General features: G+C 41.2%; 1 protein-coding gene across 9 annotated transcripts in view; it reads left to right on the top strand.

Moving 5' to 3' along the window:
• The window catches only part of lrba (LPS responsive beige-like anchor protein), a 198,375-nt gene that overhangs the window by 171,458 nt on the left and 5,298 nt on the right, over window positions 1-21,619 (top strand). For 4 of the 9 annotated variants that reach the window (XM_023262251.3, XM_023262253.3, XM_035944417.2 and 1 more), the window contains 7 exons: window positions 4,411-4,500; window positions 6,926-7,118; window positions 8,732-8,797; window positions 10,503-10,658; window positions 13,029-13,196; window positions 18,514-18,615; window positions 19,247-19,443. In XM_023262251.3, the coding sequence (XP_023118019.2) occupies window positions 4,411-4,500; window positions 6,926-7,118; window positions 8,732-8,797; window positions 10,503-10,658; window positions 13,029-13,196; window positions 18,514-18,615; window positions 19,247-19,443 (972 nt within the window). The remainder of the gene's footprint in view (window positions 1-4,410; window positions 4,501-6,925; window positions 7,119-8,731; window positions 8,798-10,502; window positions 10,659-13,028; window positions 13,197-18,513; window positions 18,616-19,246; window positions 19,444-21,619) is intronic. The other 5 variants (XM_023262258.3, XM_023262250.3, XM_023262254.3 and 2 more) reach the window with 3 other exon arrangements.

Genomic DNA, 21,619 nt, shown 5'->3' with positions numbered 1-21,619 from the left:
AGGAACCCATCAGAGGCAGGTGCATGAGATTTGAGTGGCATTAAAATAGCATCTCCCTGCTTATGACTACAGGAATGTGGATGTGTCTGAAAATATGGATTGTATTTTTGCTTTAGTTTTTATGCTGTGTATGACATTTTAGTGTCAATAAATCATTACCAAATTTGGTTTGCGACAGTATTATAAACTAGACCGGTGCTAAGAAGATTGATGCCCCCCATTAGTGTTTGAAGTGTTCTCTGTTTGTTTGTGCTTGGTTAGATTTTGTGTAGTAGTAGTTACAAAAAGAAATGCAGTTTTCCAGAAAATATAGGGTGTTGCTTATTTAATTTTCCCCATCTTACCGTGTTTGAACAATTACTACAAATTGATGTTCCATAAGACCACATAGGGCATATTTGGCACTGACAGTGACATACAGATGTTGATGTAGTTGAGAGTATTTGTAAATGTAATCATCTTATGTGTGTGTATAAAATGTCCATAAAGCTGTAAAGTTTGCTCCACTGCTTACAGACGACAAAAGACTTTGCTGTTTCCTCCTCCCACTCCTGTTCCGATGCTGTGATTCAAATCTGTTGCCTTTCACCTCTGAAAACACCCTCAGTCTGAGCGCTTTAATTAGTTAAATAAACCAAAGCAGTGTTATCCCCGTGAGCTAATCTAAGGCTCTCCTTCAACTGTGTTTGTGCGGAAGGAAATGTGCCCTGTCTGTGCAGAAGGTGGAAACAGAGTTCCAGGCCTGGGCCTCGTCACGGCTGGGCGCTGGGGGTGGCGGAGTGCTGCAGGAGCTTTGAGACTGAGGGTTTTGGGTCTGAAAGTGTCCCCAGAGCCAGCCATTACTGAGTGACAACTGTTTCAGCCCAAGCTGTGGTCTGGGCCAGGCTAGGCCGCATTAAGACAGGCCCCGGGGCTGTTCATCGTCAGGGGGATGGGTCACAGATGTGTGCACGTTTATGTGTGTGGATTTGGGCTGGAAAAGGTAGTACACTGGTCTAGAGGGTTCTGCATTTTTGGTTGGCTGATTTTGTATTCCTGCTATGCTGTTTGGCAAACGCTAACTCCCACCAGCCCTGACCTACCCTCACACACACACACACACACACACACACACACACACACACACACACACATTTGAGAGATTTGTATGGATCGTACCTTGATGTGTTTGTGCATGCACATGTATATATACATTCATTCACTGGCATGTGTATTCCTTTGTATATTTATGTGTGCTCATCAGCATAAATGCACACGGTTGAGTGTTTGTGTGTGCATTTCTGCTCTGGGAGAAACCTTGGAATATCTCAGCGCAGATTAGTGACTGCTGTGGAGACCACTGCTGTGTTTTTCGAAACCATGATTACTTCCTGTCCTGCCTCTGCCACCCCCTCCCCAAGAGAAATGTGTGCACCGCTTCATCTATGTGTACTTGTGCACGGTTCGCATGCACATCTGTGTTGCCTCTCAGTGCATAAAGAGAAACACACCTTGTGTTGCCTTCTCATCGTTGTACAGGGCTTCCCCTCTTTCACATGTGATTATGGAAAATCCCACAGCCTCTCACACCAGCGACAAAACACAGAGCCCCGTTTGAATTGTACAGCGTTTGCGTAATTCGGCAGAAGAAGGGGAAATATGCCCACGCGAGTGAACCTGCCTTGACACCTCGCCAAAGTCACTCACCAAACACAAGGCCTGCTGGTTTATTATTTTTGGACAATGTGACCTCTACTGTATTTAATTTAGATCTATTTTTCTTTAAGATGGACATTTATATCCAGGTATGAAAACTGTCCCGCTACACAGCTCATCAGAAATACAAGGCCGTTGTAGTTATTGTTTTCATTCTATTCAGAGAGTCAGTGTTGCTGGGCTGATTTGCATAAAAGCAGCTTGTTTTACATGGAGATCCATCTTGTCGAGTGGCTGAGTAAATCAAAGGGCAGGCTGGGACATCTGAGCCATTTAAATGTATAGAATATAGAAAACCTTCATCAGACATGGGCCAGCGCTTCTCAAAGAGATTGGCCTTGTGGATGGCCCCTCATATAATCACCTGAGCATTGCATTGGCATATAGGAAGAAGACGTGCTGACCTAGACTCAACCGCTTTCCAGCGTTCCACAGCCTCATAAATGTCAAATGTGAACTTAATGAAGATAGGTTGAGTGGCTTTGAGGAGTGTCTTCCCACACATTAGCTTAAGCAAAATGCTTGGCAGTATAGTCAGTGGTGAAGGGCGCCACTTTGACCTTGAAGGATTCACTGTTGTCCTCTCACTAACAGACGTACTGTGGATGAGATGGAAAATGTTAAGATTCTCCGTCATGTTCAGCATTGGAATTGCGTGCTGAGTTGTTCTGATCTTTTATATCATGTAGTAGCAAGAGCTCTGTGTTTACAAACCTTTAAATCCAGTCGCATAGATCAGTGTTAATAAATGTACATGACACAGAACTGGATCGTGGAAGCATCTGCTGTCAGATCTGGCGCGCTCGCATGTGTTCGGGTCAACATGGACTACATGCACTTTTGGCCTGAACACAAAACCACAGACACTCACGCTAACAAGGAGACAGTTTTAAAGTTTCCAATCTGTTGAATCAGTACCAAACCACATGGATTTACTAATAGCTCCTCTTCTTGTGTTTCTGCAGCACATCCATTTTATAGTTTTTTTTTCTTTTTTGATGTATACATGAATAAATGCATGAGATGCCCACATAATCCTTCTGTTTTTATCTCAAGAGAAGTACAAATTATGTGTTTGTATTGATGGGCTGAGTATGAATTAATGACGTTTTTAAAGAGGACTTGAGCTTATTATTCTGCACAAAAAGATGTCAATAAATAAAAGTTTAAAAGAAAGTTTTATTGTTTAAGAGATACCAATACGATCTTATTGCCATCTTATTGTAGGTCTACATTAAGATAAAAAAATAAAACCTGTGTATATAATTCTGTGTCCTAAAGACACTGATGAAACCTTGTAATAGACAGTTTCAGTCACTCCTTCTCTGCGCCTTTTTCTGGTCTCTGGTTAGTTTCAGACAATGGCTATGAGCAGACTGATTTCCCAACCTTTTTCTCATGGAAATACCATATGCAGGCCTCAGCCATGAGCTCATTCTCAGGCTGCGCCAAGTCAGACTCAAACGCTTCAGCCTGAACACACAAGCTGTCACTCCCACACAGCCAGTCACAGCAACACACTGACGGCTCTGTCACAATTTTGTGTTGGTCATTTTCTTTCTGCTTGTCCCTTTTGTAAACTATCCATCATAGTGTGTCTGCCTCACATGATAGATTTTCTCACTCGGTGGATTGTCTGCTTAATGTTGTTTTACACATTTCCACTGACACTTCTCTGAGTTTTGCAGTTTTAAGAAGGATTTTTTTCTGATTAGAATAAAGAAATGTGCCTACATTACATGTAATTAAAGCAAAAAAGCATTTTACTGCACTTATGACATAATGATTATTTTATTTATTCTTTAGATAAACAACATCAATGTTGCATTGACAATTTTTATTCATCTTTTTGTTGTTCACGTCTTTATCAAGCAACATTTGCTGATTTCATTGTCTGAAATGAGAGGATTTGTTTCTTTTTGCAGAATTCCTGTTATTATTATTGTTATTAATAAGTAAATGTCTCTGGCTTTTGGATTGTCCTTCAGACAAAACAATCAGACTAAACTTATTAGAAATGGTCACTACTTGGGCTCAGTGAAATTGTGAGCTTCCCTATTTTCTAACATTTTGTAGACAAACAATTCAGGATATAACTACAATAAAAATGTGTGTTTGCTGAAATCCTAAATAATCATTTGACAGCCTGAAGTATTGAGATACTTTGGCGTAGCCTCGCACTCTGCTGTGGGTGTGTTCCGCCTCGTGCTAGTTGGCCTGACAGTGAGCGGTGTGATGATGTCCAGAGGCTGCTCAGCCGGCGTCTACTCTGACATTTATGGTCCTATACCTCTTCATTAACACCACCTAACCAAGCCTACGAGCCCGCCTGCCCAGCCCTCCTCTGATTCTGTGTGGTTGTGGAGGATGGATTGGTGTTTGAGTGTAAATGTGTGTGTGAGCGAGCTAGAGAGTGTATGTGTGTCAGATGGTGAAAAAGTGTGTTTATACATAGAGTGTGTACATGTGTACTTGAACACGAGTGTTTTTTCCCCTCTTCTATATAGGCTTTTGTTTACCTCTCTTTGTTTTGTTTCCATTTAGACACAATAATCTTAGATTGTTGTTTATCAGGTAATGATGTGGTAGGATGGAATGTGATCATTATGCACAAATAAACTAAGGTACAGTGACGCAGGATGAGTCAAAATTAATGGAAAAAGGCTAACATCTCTTTTCTGTGTTTTTATTTTCTCCTCTTTATTTCCACTTCAGGCTGTGGAGTCTCAAATCAGGAGTTTTGGACAGACCCCCTGCCAGCTGCTAATTGAGCCACACCCACCCCGAAGCTCAGCCATGCAAGTGGTGAGTGGAGCACACACATCATCAAAAACAAATAGCTAACTAACAAATAACCTAGAAATGCACACACACACACACCCCTCTTTACTTGTTAAAAAAACCTCAGATCTGCTGTATCAGAATTTCTTCTGCCTTAATTATGTCTTTGATTTCCAGTCAGCACTGGCGCATAATTCTTCTTTATAATTTGTAGCTCGCTCTTTTCATATTTCATTTACGTCTTGTCCTCTCTTTTTCCCATCCACCACTGTGGGAACATAGTCTTGCTTTTGAAAGCATCCCCTGTCTCATCATTAGCGAGGTGTGTGTGAGAGGAAGAGATCACAAGCATTTGCAGGCATGTGCGTTTAGTAAAGAGGTTTTCTGGAGAAAGGCAAAGCTTCATGCTGGAAACCTGGGTCTGAGCCAGATTTTCCACCTGAGCTGAAAACAGGGGAGATCAGCAAAAGAGAGCAATGAACGGCAGTTCTGATGTGACGGCTCTTTAAGGGCCAGCGAGTGCAGTCAGTGTGCCTGCCTGTGATAGACCAAGGCCCCATGAGTCCCTATTAGTGTGGTGTCCCTGTGGCGCTGACAGCTGGCTGTAGACCACCACCCAGCGCACACACACACACACAAACTCACACTATTGCTTTGAATTCGCCGCCTGACTGTATGGGTGAATTCCTGTGAAATGTTTTTATTTTTCCTCCTCCACATATAGTTTTCAAACATAATATTCAGGCACCGATTTTCAAACATATTTCGAACCCTCCCCACCACTCCATATTCCTTCAGAACGAGCTGTTCTTTTTGCTTTTACATGATCTTGCTCTTTACTTTCTCTCCATCCTCTCTCATGCGAGTGTGTTGTCAGAGTGTCGGTATCTGCCCATGCTGGTGGTAATGATACTGTCAGTGCTTCTGGTTAGCTGTCAGACACTCCGGATTTGCTCAGGTCTGTCCCTGATGTTAAACACTGATGTTCCTCTTCTTTACACGCAAGGAGGAAAATAGCTTTCTGTAAGAGCTGCTTAGTACAAACAGTCTGTAAATGGCTCTAGAACCTGTCTCAGCAGAGGAAGCAGTTTGATAGGTCAATAAAATTATTTTTAGGGAGATTATGATTGTTTTCCAACTTAAATCTAAAGGAGCTTATTATTGTTTTATGCACAGAAGTAGAGCTGAAATGATTCATCAGTTAGTCAGCTAACAGCAAATTAACAGCAGTTCAATAAAATAAATAATAAATAATAAAAAAATTGTCAATATATTTCTGTTTTTTGCTTGTTAAGCTGAAATGCCTGAAAATTCACAGTTTTCAGCCTGTAAAATATTGGAATAAGTTTCCTTCTGTGTTTTACACCATTAACTATTTTTGGGTTTCCAGCACTTGATTAAACAAAACATCTTAGCTTCCTGAATGTGACACATTGCTTGTTTTGTGGAATTGTCCCTCTCTAGTTTGTGACATTTTATCGACTAAACCATTCATTGTGAACAAAAATAATCTGATTAATTGATAATGATTACGCTCAGATACAGTTCGACTCAGAAAAGTGACTTGAAGAAATGCAAAGTATTTTACATCTTGAAGCCGCTATATATCTGTATATGTATGTCTGACTCATGTTATTGTTCTGAACTGTTCTTTGTTCTACTTAATAACTTGTGCCTGGCATGGATTTTGCCTCAGAAAAGTACAATTCCCTTGTTATTAAGATTAAGGTACATCTTTATTCATTACCCGAGGAGGGGGGAAATCACTTGAAACAACAGTTACAGTTGAAAAAGAGAAGTACAAAAATAAAAATAGAGTGTAATAAAATAAAAACAGAGTGCAATATATATACAGAATATAGTATGGTATACAAAATGTACAAATATTGTGCAAATTGCAAAGTAAACTGTGCAGATGGAGATGAATTCTTGAAACTACATCATTTAAAAAACAAAACAAAACCAGAAGCTGTAGACAAGCAAGCATTGTTCTTGTCTAAGTTTCACTACTAAACACAAGATGGCTTCTACTTCTCTGACTGCTCTCAGTGTCTTTGCTGCAAAGGTTGACGATCAAATATTCATTGAAAAAACATTTGTGAGGGCATGGGAACTTCAACAGAATGTTCTCTTTTCATTGTTGAAAACCAAAATCAGTGTTTCCTCTCAGTTTTTCTTTCCTAGTTTTCCTGCAGTGTTATTTCAATAGCAGTCTTGTGCCTTTTCTATACCTATATCTCAGACTAAAGTCTTTCCTAGCTTGGCTGTACTGCTGCTTTACGACTGTCCTGCTCCTAACTTTCTCTGTGCTTCTGTTTCCTCCCTCTCCCTCTGTGTTTTCTTCTCTGCCACCAACCGCTGCTTCCTTCATCTTTTTGCTCGTCGTCCGTCACTCCGTATCTCGGCTCTTTTCCCTCCGTCCTGTTGTCCGTCCCGGGGGCCTGAACAGTATCTTCTCCTGCAGACCCCGCTGATGTTTACGGAGCAGATGCAGCAGGATGTTATCATGGTGCTGAAGTTCCCGTCCAACTCCCCCGTGACACACGTAGCAGCCAACACCCAGCCGGGTCTGACGTCGCCTGCCATCATCACCGTCACCGCCAACCGCCTCTTCGCTGTCAACAAGTGGCATGGCTTGACAGGTGAGGTTTTTTAAGAACTGTCTTTATATTACAAAAACCAATCGGTTCAACTATGATTTTATCCCTCTGTGATGTCCTTTTTCTTTAACACAGAATCTTTGTGCCATCACAGAATCATTTCATACTTCTTCTGTTCGTCTCTCCTCCACACTTTAGTGTCTAATTTATCTGAGGATCGACCCGTCTCGTCTCTATGGGATGGACGTTGATTTGGGAGACAGTTGACTGTGTCTCCTAGATAGCAGTATCAAATGTGACACATGTAGCAGCCAGCATTAGGTCTCACGTCCACCTCCATACATCAGCTGCTCACTGCACAAAGCCTTATTTAGTCAACATCCATCCTGCTCTAGAAGAAACATTAAATTTGATATGTGAGTTTATGAGGACGAGGACTGATTGCTTTTCAGCTGAATACAGCCTCATCCATGTGGATCACAGACCAGCCCGATTAGCCTAATTGATTTAGTGAGCTGGGATTATAAAGAATATATGTGGTGTTCAGACGTAGCCCAGGAACTGCAGGGGTTTACTGGATTCGATTATTATTAGATTTGATAAAATACATGCAGATCCACACTTTATCTCAGAGTAAAGATACAGGAATAAAATGACACATTGTTGCACAGCTAATTCACATTTTATTTTTGACCTCTAGAGAAGCTGTGACAAATAAATGATTAACATTTTGTAGTAATAATAAATGTTTTAATCGGTAAATTGGTACAGTGGGCTGCACAGTGGTGTAGTGGTTAGCACTTTCACCTTGCAGCAAGAAGATCCCTGGTTCGCGTCCCGGCTTTCCCGGGATCTTTCTGCATGGAGTTTGCATGTTCTCCCTGTGCATGCGTGGGTTTTCTCCGGGTACTCCGGCTTCCTCCCACAGTCCAAAAATATGCTGAGGTTAATTGATCATTCTAAATTGCCCGTAGGTGTGAATGTGAGAGTGATTGTTTGTCTCTGTATGTAGCCCTGTGACAGACTGGTGACCTGTCTAGGGTGTCCCCTGCCTTCACCTGAGTCAGCTGGGATAGACTCCAGCCCCCCCATGACCCTAGTGAGGATTAAATGGTGTATAGATAATGGATGGATGGAATTGGTACAGAATATATTTTTTTAGAAATAAATTGTATAAGCAGCAAGTTAATGGACAGCTCTGGTAAGATAAATGGTTCAAGTCTGCTTCTTATGTGTTAGAGTTTGCTCTTTTTCTTATTTTTTTCACATTTTTGCATTTTTTTATGAGTTTTGCTGCAGTCCTGTTCAAGAGTGATAAGGAATCATATGAATAAAAAATAAAATGATAAAATACTTAATAACAAGAGGTACAGAGATTTTCATCTATCCCATATGTTATATTTGTGTAAAAACAATTGCCTTTTCCTTGCAGTTGCATTGGTTGGGTAAAGAAATGCATTTTGCACTACTTCATATTCTCGATGGCCTTTTTGACATATTGATGTCTAATTCGAGGAAGAGCACTTGGGACAGTAGGTCACAGTGTGACTTTATGGTTATAGTTTTCATTGTGTTATAATGAAGTCAAAGCCAGCATCTTCTTCACAAGGCCACACAATTACAATATTAATCCGATCTGTCTTCCTCTCTGTCAGGTCATCAGAGCTCAACAGTGCAAGACCAGCAGTACCAACTTCCTGTGGAAATTGACCCTCTCATAGGTACGATCTCATTTATGGCTGCTGGAGAATTCACACACGTGTGTATTCTTTACAGAGCATGAGCTTATATATGCATGAAATGAGTTTTTGTGTGGATTTGTGTATGAATCCTGCCGGCATCTTGGTGACTCATGGCGGTCTGCAGAGCTGTGTCCCTGGACAGTAGATTAGAGTTGTTTCTCAGCCTCTGCCCCAGTTCACTCGTCATGATATAGGCCCTGCTCTCACACTAAACCATTTGCATGCAAATTGGAATGCAATGAGCTGTGGCCTAGGCCGGCATTTCATCATCAACTCCCCCTCTTTCTCCCTCTCCGTCGTCCCTTTCCTCCCTCCCTTTCTGCATCCTCTTTGGTTTAATTTGAGCGCAGGGAAAGGACGCGTGTCAATGGAAATGAATATGAATGTGGTAATAATGTGTGATTGAGAATGCACGGCGGACGGCTGTCAGGACAATATGGGCGCCTCTCATCCTTCACGACTTGTTGATGAGCAGGAGAAGAGTGCCGAGCTGCAGTGATATATGGGATGTGCTGGTGGAGCAGGGAGAGACGAGCCACTTCCTTCTATCTTCTCCCGCCTCCGTCGCGTTTCCTGCAGCCTCCTGCAATCTCATGCACATCTGCAAGGGGGGCTGTTCTTTCTCTCCCAATGTTGTGGTCACTCTCAGTCTCACCAGACCGTTTCCACACCTTTTTTTTCCCCCAAACACTTGACTTCTGAAAATAACCAGGGTTGAGACTCTGATATTCATCTTTATCTGCACGCACAGTACTTTATTTCTCTCCTTCAGTGACCCTCTGTGCCGTTGGAATAAAAGAAATCTTACCCGTGCATCAGTATTTACACATTCTGTGCAAGTTTTTCTAAATGCGTTAGAGTCAGTGTGTTATTTATCACTGACTGCACACTTTTTAGAGTAATTTTATCCTTTAAATCTTTTACCATTTATTTTATAATTTGACATTGTTTACTCTAATCTCACATTTGTCATCATTTCTACCTCTAAAGCATAAATAATGGAGTAAATGATATATTTTTGTGTTTGTGGGAGTGCGTGTGTGTGTTTTGGGGGAGGTAGCTGGGATTTTTGCTCTTGTCAGTAATATATTTACACTGTTTGCATTCCAGGAGGAGTCTGAACTAAACACAGTAAATTGAGGATGAGTGTTGAGCCATCTGTGGCTTTGGGAAATGTTAAAGATTGGTTGAAATATTGGTTGTAGCAGATATACTGGACTTTCTCATGCAAGAGTATCTCCTCTGACACCTGTTCTGCAGCGGTTTTGACCCCGTCAAACCAGAAACACGTCACAATGAAAAAATGTCTCGAGAAAAGAAAAAAGAAACGTCTTATCCAAAAGTGATTATCAATAAATTTGTTGAGTGATGTATGCATTTAGTGAAGACTGTTTACACGCTATCATTATTTGAGCTCTTAGACTCTCACGGAAATTGTGAAATCTCTATAATCTTCACCTGCAGGATGTTTTATATATTCTCTCACAAATCTTCTTCGCACTGTGCGCTGAAACCTCAGTGGAGGTGCATCCAAGTGTGAGCTCTTTGGCAGAAAATGGCCGATATATAAACAGTGCAGTGTTTGTTGGATCACACTGCAGGTTTTACACGGCTACATACATCTGTACATTTTCAAAATGTAATATTGTATTTCATTCAATATATTTTTTTATCTTCTCTCCAGCCAGCAACGTGGGCAGTCATCGCCGACAGATCTCAGACCTGCTGGATCAGAGCATTCAGATCAGCTCGCAGTGTTTTGTGATCACAGCCGACAACCGCTTCATCCTTCTGTGTGGCTTCTGGGACAAGAGCTTCCGGGTCTACTCTACTGACTCAGGTGTTGTATCACCCATTACATGGAATCAGGATCACTAGTTGTGCATCTGTCTTCACTGAAGTGGTAGTTTTCTGAATAAATAATGTAAATGGAATCCAAGGTTCTCCCACATTCAGGATGTTTTTTAACAGCTGCTTGGGGACACAGTTTAGAAATGTATTACATGATAATAGGATATTTGCATGTATAGAACCATCATTTCTGTCCCATACATGCAAAAGCCTATTCTTATACTCATAATTTTTGGTTTTGTTGCTACATAGTTAACTTTGTCAAAACAATTTTGCTGTATAATTATCACTACATCATTTGGGTAGTTTGTCTCCCACTGAACTTTTCACAGCAAACCCTCACTGTGATGTTTTTGTGTCTCAGCAAATGCCTAATTGCACCTCTTGCACACTATCGTGCAATGGTGCTGCTTTTTTTTTTTGATTCAAGGAGAAAATAAATCTGTGAAAGTTCACAGCCATCGAGAAGCTATTAAGCCATACAATTAACCTTTTTAAAATTAATAAACCTCCATTGGCTTTCCTCTAGCACCATCCTCAGGACATACTTCTCCCTCTAGCTTCACTCCCAGTGAGACTCAAAGAAAGAGAGAGTTTGTGTTTTGTTTTGTTTGGTCCCACACTCTTGAAGTGTGTAATGTAATGAACATTGCAGCTGCTATTGGCTCTCAGAATTAAAGTACCTTATATTATTATTTCAACAAACAAGACGGTGAAGAGCCTATTTGTTATGCCACTGACAGTGTTTTCCTGCACAGTTGCTGCATTGTATCATTGTTGTTCCAGCTGTCCCGCTATTGGAATTGTTATAAATTTGTGTAGTTACTTGCCACATGAGGACTCACTTTATTTTCTCCTTTTTTTTTTTAACCAGTTCAAAGCATATGTGCGGTCAGCGGTTCATAGTAGTCTAATAACCCTAAAATACCACCAACCTGTATCATTTATTAAAGCCTCTTTCAGCTGGAGCACAAAGCTCTATTTCCAGATTATTGTTTTGATTTAGTGGAGTTCAGTGTGATCTCCTTTCAGAGCAGTAATTGTAAATGATGAGAAGAATCTATTGCATAAATGATGTTTACTGCACCCATACCATGTACATCTTGAAATATTCAGCTAACTTAAATACACATCAGCATGCAGTTTCTCACAGTGACAGTCTGTTTGCCTGAATACCACTGATACAGTACTTGCATGCACATATCCAATGCAGACATTGTTACAAACACACACACATGTGCACACACTCTTAGACACACACACAAAAATGCCATCAGGTCAGGGGTCCTAAATGAAACTGTCTGAGGCTTCATCTCTGTACTCTGCTCCTCAGCGCATCCCCCTCAGCCCCATTCAGAATACTACACACATCTATACAACGGAGTGTGATTCAATTTCTGCAGGCCAGGCCCTCCCTGTCTTTAATGGAGGAGGGAGGGAAGGAGGGATGCGAGCGCAGAGATAGCTCTATTGTGTTACTGCCATCAGGGTGTACGACTGGAACGTGAACACAGTTTAATCGCATGCGCTCAACAGCTGCCACCAAGGTCCCTAAATCCCCTAGGTTAAAGTACTGAGGGGTTTTATCAATTACAAGACTTGATTGGTACACGTGCACAAAACACACGGCCCAGTACGCTGGCATGCACACACACCTCCAATTTCATTTGTCTGTGTGTGTGAGTGTGTGTGAGCAGAAAAGTGTGTTCAGTATGAGGTGCATGGTAGCCATTATTGCAGCAGCCATCGTTACTTATATTCAGTGTTTATAAAAATGTCAAACATTTTACATCTTTGATGTCTCAGTTCTTTGGAAGTTTAGTCAGTGACCCGCCCGGGTTCATAATAATCCTCATCGTTTCAGGGAGATACAGCTTAATTATCCGGTGGACAGGGATTCTGACACCCAGACAGAAATGTCATGTGCTGCAAACTATCCACTGTTTGACTGCAGAGGTCACATTATGAAGAGCGTAATGAGTATTAGACAGCTAGACAGTGGAGCTGTGGTCTGGAAATCTGACAGCAATTAGCCTCTTTATATATACACATGGAGCGCACTGCACGTGCACCAGCACACACACAAAGTTGAAGCAAATATTTATTCTTGTCTGGGAATTAGCAGAAGTCTGATGATGTGTGGATCAACTAGCCAACCAGATGGATGATCAACAAGCACACGTAGGAGCTTCATCTAACAATAAATTCATAAACCATTGTCGCTATTAAAGTGCAGCATGAAATCATATGTTACTTATTGTTTAGATCTTTTAATCTGTTATTAAGATTGCTTTGTTGTGTTTAGATGAATAAATATTAATTACTAAGAACATGCTTGTGTATTTGTGTGCTTTTGCAGGCAAACTGACGCAGATTGTGTTTGGGCACCGTGACGTGGTGACGTGTCTGGCTCGCTCCGAGTCGTACATTGGAGGAGACTGCTACGTCCTGTCAGGCTCTAGAGATGCCACCCTGCTGCTGTGGTACTGGAATGGAAAGCACAGCAGCATCGGAGAGAGCCCAGGCAGTGAGTACACAGCAGACAAACCGGCCTGATGTCAGTGCACACACACACACACACACACACACACACACACACACACACACACACACACACACACACGGACACACACACTGGTATTCGGTGAGTGCTCACTCTCCCAGACAGTTGTGACTCTGTGATTTACGACCTCCTTCTGTAAGGTAACAACTAGTTTCGTCTGACCAGGCCAGGCCTCCTGCATACAGATTGGATTTCGCAGCACTGTCGCACCAGGAACAGCTTTCGATAATGTGTTTGAGATTGTGTGTGTGTGTGTGTGTGTGTGTGTGTGTGTGTGTGTGTGTGTGTGTGTGTGTGTGTGTGTGTGTGTGTGTGTGTGTGTGTGTGTGTGTGTGTGTGTGTGTGTGTGTGTGTGTGTGTGTGAGAGAATCTGTCTTTAATGTGAGTGAAAGTGAGGGCCACTTAGAGACGTTAAATGTGATGCTGGGGGTCGTCGGCCAGCACATGAAAGTTCACCACCATCCGAGAGCTGCGGGGTCACGCTAGTCGATAAAAGTGAAAAATGTCATGGGCCTCCCTTACGTTACCATAACATATGGCGTTAGCTGTGATCAAAGCATCGCACACACATTGCTCAGTCTTTAGCCTCCTTAGTGCTAATTTGGCCAGCTTAGATTGGCGTACATGTTGTTAAGTGATCCATTACAAATGGGATGAAATTTATGACAAATTGTGATTTGGTTAATAAGCCGCATTCGTTTTTGATATGGAGCACAGAGCGTAGGTGACTGTCACTTAGCTCATACACAGATGAAATATTTTCTTGTTTCTTCCAGTTAACTTTTCATACAGAGACAATAGTTTTGTGAGTTTAAAAATTCAGTTTTCGAATGCTTTTATTTTATTCACTGATGTTTCAGCAGCACTGTGCCTCCTTCAGACCCTGATTATAGTCACTGTCACAACCTTGAAATTGTTCTTTACTAGTCACAATGTGAAGGTTTAGTAGTAGTGACACAAATAATGGCATCGTACCATTCTTGACAACTTAACAATTTAACTGCGTATTTTCTAAAACTAGACTTATTTTGATTTATTGACATTTTTTTTTTTTGCTTCAAATTTGTGTGTTCATTCTCATGCTGGTGCTGTACATGTCCTTGTAAACATGTGTGTCAGTCTAACCTCGGTGCAGTCACCACGCTGAAGCTAGACAGCAGACAAAAGCAGTCGTCATCCCAACCCCTCACCACCACAATGTGATGCTCCATTGCCCCAGACCACAGGAGGCTCCTCCAGACATGAAGTTCTGCTGCGCACACGCACACACACGCACACGCAAACACACGCACGCACGCACGCACGCACGCACGCACACACACACACACACACACACACACTCCACAAAAGACAGCAGACTTTCCTTTATTCCTCTTCCAAACACTGAGACACTTTAAAGCTAAAGTCCACACGTACACTTGAATGAGAGCACACACAAACACACACACATTCCTTTTCATGCATAATGTGCTGTGGACATCCCGCACACTTCATAAGCTTGACACAAATGCATATAAATGGCTGATACACACATGTACACACTGACCCACGCACACTTTGTTCCTGCTGCACACACAGCCCATTTCACAGACGCCAGCGCCATCTGCTGGCTGCGTAGTAGAAAGTGTGACAAAAGTTTCAGAGCTATTTTTCTGTTGTATTCAATATACTAAAGATTTTTTTCTTTTATTGTTAAACGATATTTGAAAATATCTGCAAATTTGTTTGCTCTCTGTGTAAATTTTTCTTTTGCACACATAATTTTTATTAGCATCAACATATATTTACTGTAGATTTGCAAACACTCACATATACACTCAGTTGCCAATTTATTAAGTACATCTAATTGAAACTGATGAAGCCTAATACACCTGGTCTGATTCCTTTTTAACAAACGGGTTAAGGCCAGAAAGATATCAGCCTAGGAGTATTATAAGCCTGCCTGAGTTCACTTTTGCTTCATCAAATTCTCCATGAATATGATTGTATTGACTCTGCGGTAATGACTCCACCTCAGTGCATCAGAGGATTTCACTGATGGTGTGATAGTCAGCACACCAAAAGAGATGTTTCACCCAAGGTAGCTGAGGGACCAATCAGTTCAGATTTTCACAGGTATTTAAGCAGACACACTAACAGTAAGTTAAAGTGGACAATGCACTCTACAGTTGCAGTCTGGAGTCAACAACACGATGACAATAGCAATTCAAGCAATTTAAAAATAATAATATTTGTCTCTTCACTCTGTCTATGAGAAAACTAGAATCAGGCAAACACACAGAGCGCAAAATCACACATTAGGTACCCTGAGTGTGACCTGTTTCCCCCTGGAGGATTTTTTAGATCCAGTAAACACAATTATATAACAGTTCATTGTAATCCTATGACTCGTGCAGCTCTGACTGACAACGACTGTAATGCTGTTTAATTAGTTTCACCTATTTGGAATATCTAATATATGGGTATGCCTCCTTTACACATGAAGCTTTGACCTTTTTATTGTTTGACTTCCTTTAATTATGCTCTTTCACCTCAGTTGCGTATATAGTTGTTTTATTTTAAATTTACATATTTTACTTACTCGTCAGCATTGCATGTTTTTCACATCCAGTTTGTCATCTTATGTAATTCTTTATATAATTTTCTCTTTTACTGATCACAGATTGCTTTTGGATTTGTGTAGTTTTTGTACTACATGCACAGTTATTTATTGTGTTTGTGTCTGTTCTGTGCTGCATACATTTGGAGATTATCTGTGTGTGCAGCACTTGTGCCTGAGACAAATTTCTCCTCTGGGACAATCTAAAAATATCTTAAACTACAGCAGCCAAAGTGACCTTCTAGTTCACTTAACACCTTCGTTAAACATAAACTGAACATTGGATCTTCCATGAACACAGGATTTCTTGCAGGGCTTTTGCATCAGTTTTAGGTTGGTGTTCCAATTGAGTGTAGTCTTGTGTTCAGTAACACTTCATTCTTGTTTTATCTTTTTATCAAATCCAAATTATTCACATTTGTTGAAGTTTAAAAACTAGAAATCCAAAAAGTTTGAGCAACAAAAGATATAAATAACTTGATATTTAATTAAATTTCCATTGATAAATATCCAGCTCATTGTTATACTCAAGTTTCCCTATTTTGCTAAAAGGAAATGAAAGTTTTGTATATTACAGTACAGTACACAAACCTACATATTTGTGTTTCCATCACTACAGACAATTCAACCAACTTAACCTGACAATAATCTGTAGTTATCAAACCACAGACTTTAGCCCGACCTTAAATCAAGTCTTCATCCTAAAATGCAATGATTTGTATTATTTTTATTCCCATAGTGGGGACAGGACAACAGAACGTGACTGTGGAAAAAGATTTTTTCGTCCTTCCAGCATGAGTAATACTAGTACACACACACCTTGTCCACACTGACACACAGATAGCTGATCCCTCCTCAGCTTCCCAGCTCTAGTCATATACAGGTATAAGATTGTAATCAGATGTGGCTCTAATTTAAACCAACCGGCAGGTAGTGGCTTGGTAAATGTCAACTGATACGTCAGTATATTGGCTTTATTGATCTTCACTGACCAAAATCCAACCTCATGCTTTAACTCACCGTCAGATGTTTGCTTTTAGTGACATCGAGGCTGTTAAGCAGTTAACTGAATGAAATGTAGATGTTTAGGCTGCTGGCCTTATGTGACCAAAGTTTGGGCGGCTGGTATGTATTTGGACAGTGACAGTCGATTGTAAGGAGTTAAAACCATCAGCTAGTATTAAAAAGCAACAACTCACAAGCTCAGGTAAATGAATCTGATCATTCTGTTGATCTTCTCATATTCTAATACATCAACATTTTCATCACCACACTTGCAAACTCTATAAAAATCTATTTATTTATTTGGTAGGGACAGTGCACATTAATGAACGCCCATTTATTCAGAAATGGGCGTAAATATGCCGGATTATAGCAAAATGCTAATTTACATCCGTAGTCCTATTTTCATTTAAATATCACATTGTGTTTGTGACATTTTCTGTACTATACATACGGATTTAAATGTTTTATTGATTTGAAACATACTGATATTTTGCTTGCCCTCTTGTTTACCTTTTTACAAGGGAGTTTAGTGAGCAGTATGGCCTGTATAGAGGCTCTCTGCTAAATCTAATTAAGGTTTAACAGTAGCTGTGGCTTTTGAGGGGGAAAAAGAACCTGTCTTATTAGAGGACCTGTATTGAATTTTATGTCACATAATTAAATTAAAGAGAGAAACGGCATTAAGTCAGCAAGACACTTCTGGGTCAGTAGCACTAAAAACTATCACATGAAGTATTAGATATCACAGGCATGTACTGTAAAGAGTTATTTATATTTGAGATTATTTTAGTTAATTACGTCGCTCTGGAGTCATTTGGGGAAGGTGCTTCAATATTTGAAGAAAAACTGCATTATTAAGTATTTTAACACGTATGAGTGTCGTTGCTATGGTTTCTCCTTTTGAGACAAACTAGATCTCTAACAGAAAAAAAGATGAGGTTTGAAGATAAGACTCAGTGCTGAACTTCAAACTCCAAATATAGACACAAACTGCTGACACTCTGAGCAAATGTTCAATTACAGCGTCTGTCTGTCATTAATCCGTCTGCATTAGTTAAACACTAACAGTATGTAATAATGCAAAAAAGTTCTAACTCCCTGTAAGTGTGCATGTACACTTGTTTGTGTGTGTTTTTGTGTGTGTGCTCACAGACAGAAGAGACATATGGAGAAGTAACAGCCGATTTTGTTTTGTCGCTCACCCTGACAGCTCAAACCAAAACAAAATCACACAAACTTCATGCCTTGGACCATAACTTTGCTCTCACTCGCTCTGGCTCGCTTTCTCTCCCCGTCTAATGCAGAAACATCTGGATCCAGTGAAAGCAGTCGGGGGGGGGGGGGGTTTTAAACGTTGGAGGAGGCTGTCGGTGACAAGTGCTAGAAAGGGAGAGTGAATGGGGGAGAAATGTGCGTGCAGGACAACAGGCTGAAAGACATAAAATCTACATATAAAATAAAATACACAGCATCATTTGAGCGACAAATGAACAACTTTCTTGTTTTTCTTTTGCTTTGTTCATAATTCATTTTAATAGTTTGAAGTCTCAACCATCCATCTCCAGCATTGACTTTAAATAAACCCGTTTGTGAGGATTTTTTGGACCTGTACTCCCTCTAGTGACCAAAAACCAGAAGTTCATACGGTAATAAACAGAACAGTTTGTTTTGTCCCAGCAGTGTTTACCACACCGAGGGCCATCCTGACAGGCCATGACTGCGAAGTGACTTGTGCAAGTGTGTGTGCCGAGTTGGGTCTCATCATCAGCGGATGCAAAGGTAAGACTGCTAAGTTTCTGTCGGTATGACCAAAATAGAAATGTATACTCTCAGTAGATATTACTAGCTAGATCACACTTTACAGAATATTAAATAGAGACTAGACAGAGGTGAAAGGTCAAGACAAATAACAGATACACAGAAATGGACAAAGGACAATTGATTTGCATAAAACAACTCAGCGACCCCTTTATTGGGTTTGTCGGTACTTTCTGCTGTCAATCTAATATTTAATAAACATGTAATTGAGCAGGATGTGGACTTTGCAGACATAGATGTTACTGCAGAGTTAATGTGCAGTTGTCCCTATTAAAGTGACCATAGAGTGTGTATGTTTCCAATCACAAAAGGAAAAGAAAGATTTAACGTAAACTGTTTGATGTACACAGTGTTTTATACATATAACTGTATTATATGATACATTTGTACGATGGCTGACTTTATAAATAAGACATGCAAGACAATTTTTCACAGGAATGGAGGAAAGAGTTAATATGTATGTGCCATAGTGTATGTGTGTGTGTTATTGCACCAAAGCTTATTAAACAAATAAAAGAAATAAAAATTCTAGAATGTGAACTAATGTTTTACGTTAAAGCTCTTAATTTAACTTCTTGTCTTGTGTGTATAGAGGGTCCTTGTCTGATCCATTCCATGAATGGGGACCTGCTGCGGACCCTGGAGGGCCCCGAGCGCTGCCTGCGGCCCCGCCTCATCCAGTCGTCCTCCGAGGGCCACTGCATGATCTACTACGACAAGGGACAGTTCTGTCTCTTCAGTGTCAACGGAAAGCTGCTGGGACACATGGAGGTGGAAGACAGCGTCAAGGTGCGTGAGCATGCATGTGCCAGTGCACTTGCACATGTATGTCTGCACCACATCAGCCCAGAGAGTCCTCGCACTGATTAAAGGCTCGGTTTGGGTCTGAGATCTGAGCGAGGTAAAGGTCGGCATGCCTCGGGACAAACTACGGCTTCACATCTCTCTTTCCCTCCACCCGCACACACCACAGGAAACGCTCCTTTTGATCCAGAGCTCTGTTGTCAGGTCGAATTGCCGTGGTGGAGAACATTCCAGAGGAGTGGTCAGTCCTGGGCATCAACACCATTAACTACCCTCCAGCGCAGGACGACACATTCCCCATTTCCCACATTTCCTCCCTCGTGGCTGGAGTGACACAAGATAGCGGCTACTGCCTTTGGTTTCCCGACCCGTTGTTTCCGGTTTGGCCTGGGAAATGTAAGCTAGCTCTGACAGACAGCCGCACGCCTGTTTCCCATTAAGAGAGCTGCAGTGCCCAGGCTCCCAACCTGCCAACCAGCCCACTCATGCACAAAAGCACAAATATACTGAAGCACTGATGGAGCGCATTACCATTGCTGAGAAAGTAGCCCGTGTTTAGTTTCAATGTTTCAGAGTACTTTATTGTGTCTTTAACAGAAACTAACGATGTTTTTAGATACTTGTTGAGCTTTGTAGTTTTCCTGGGGAATATTGCAGGCTACTGCTGGCCTCGTCAGCTCCCTTCTGCTGTTGTAAATTCCAGCAATGTCAGATGACATTAAGAAAATCCTAACATCTTGGAGTGAGGCTGTGAGAGTCTCAGCCCCGTAGCTCCACCCTCCCGGTCTGAGACTCCAAAAGTATTTAGTGTACACATACCAGAATCAATCTTTTCAGCCCCCGGAGCCTCAGCACAGTATGATTCCAGGATAAATAAGTGTTTATGCTGGCCTGCAGCGTACACTGAGAAAGAGACAGTAAGGCTGAGAAGCAGAGAGAATGTATGCGCTGTGAATTTATAGGGGTCTGGAGTCAGAGGTTAGATGACAGGCTAACAGTCGGCATCCTATTCTAATAGCAGAATCGGGTGACAGAAGCCATACTGAATGGATTACATTCTTTTAAGTACTAGTATAACTCAGGCAGTGTAACCATTCCAGCAGTTTTTTTCACTGCCTGCATCCGTGTAACAGGGGGATTAACAGCACCATAAATTTAACTTTTTACCTTCTCCAGCCCCAGAATCCACCCAGTGCTCCCCGAAAGAAGTAGGAAATATGGGCATTAAAAGTGCATGTGTTTCTGCTGGAGTCATTTTTTAGTCATCTGAGCCCAGGTAGCCATCTTAGCCCCCACAGAGCCATCGGCCATCTTGTTTGACCGCCCAGTGGCAAAGGACTGATTTATAATGTCTGTCTGCAGCCTCCTACCTGGCCAGGCTGACATGTCTGCCAGCGCTCATGCCTCCTGCTGGGCTCCAGTAAGGTCATGGACTCCATTAGTAGATACAAAAGTACATTAATACACAGTAACTGCTAAATAGTTCTCATCTTTTTTACAGTTGTGCAGAGAACTAACTTCCTCGCTACTGCAAGAAGTGACCAGCAGTGACAGTCTGTTAAATCAATATATGCAATTTAAAGCTGCACTTTAAACATTTTTTTATCAGATGACAATCTTGAGCATCAGAGGGATCCTTTGTAGTGATGAACTCATTTCACATCTGCAGCTGTTCTCACCGTTGTAGCGTCATTCATGTCATTGTTTTATTTTTATGGCTCGCTACAGTTATAGATCAGCCTTGTTTCCAGCTGCACGAGGCAGCTGTTTCAGCAACACAGCATCAAACAGCGGACTAAAAAGACAAGCTGGTGAACATACTGGAGAATTTAACAGATACTTTCCCCAGGAGTTGGTCGAGACCAAAAACCGAGCTAAAACGAAACATCAAGTGGACACAAACACAACCTCAAATCATATTGTTTCTGCTGGTCGGTGGTTTAAATTGACATTTTTAAAATGAAAGCTATTCACTTTCTGGTAGGTCTTCTCAGTCACACGTTTTTCTGTGTTTTGTAATTCAGCTGGATCTCATTGATCGTGATTGGCTGCAATGAGCATCGTCTTTATCGCTGCTGTCAGATTAACTCTGAATGTTGATACACAAGACAGTTACTATACACACAATGAAGGACTAACACCACACAAACCAAACCACTGC

This window comes from Amphiprion ocellaris, chromosome 4 (genome assembly GCF_022539595.1).
Source record: "Amphiprion ocellaris isolate individual 3 ecotype Okinawa chromosome 4, ASM2253959v1, whole genome shotgun sequence".
NCBI classification, from domain to species: domain Eukaryota; kingdom Metazoa; phylum Chordata; class Actinopteri; family Pomacentridae; genus Amphiprion; species Amphiprion ocellaris.
The sequence above is the reverse complement of the archived record's forward strand: the minus strand, read 5'-3'. Positions and strand labels throughout refer to the sequence as shown.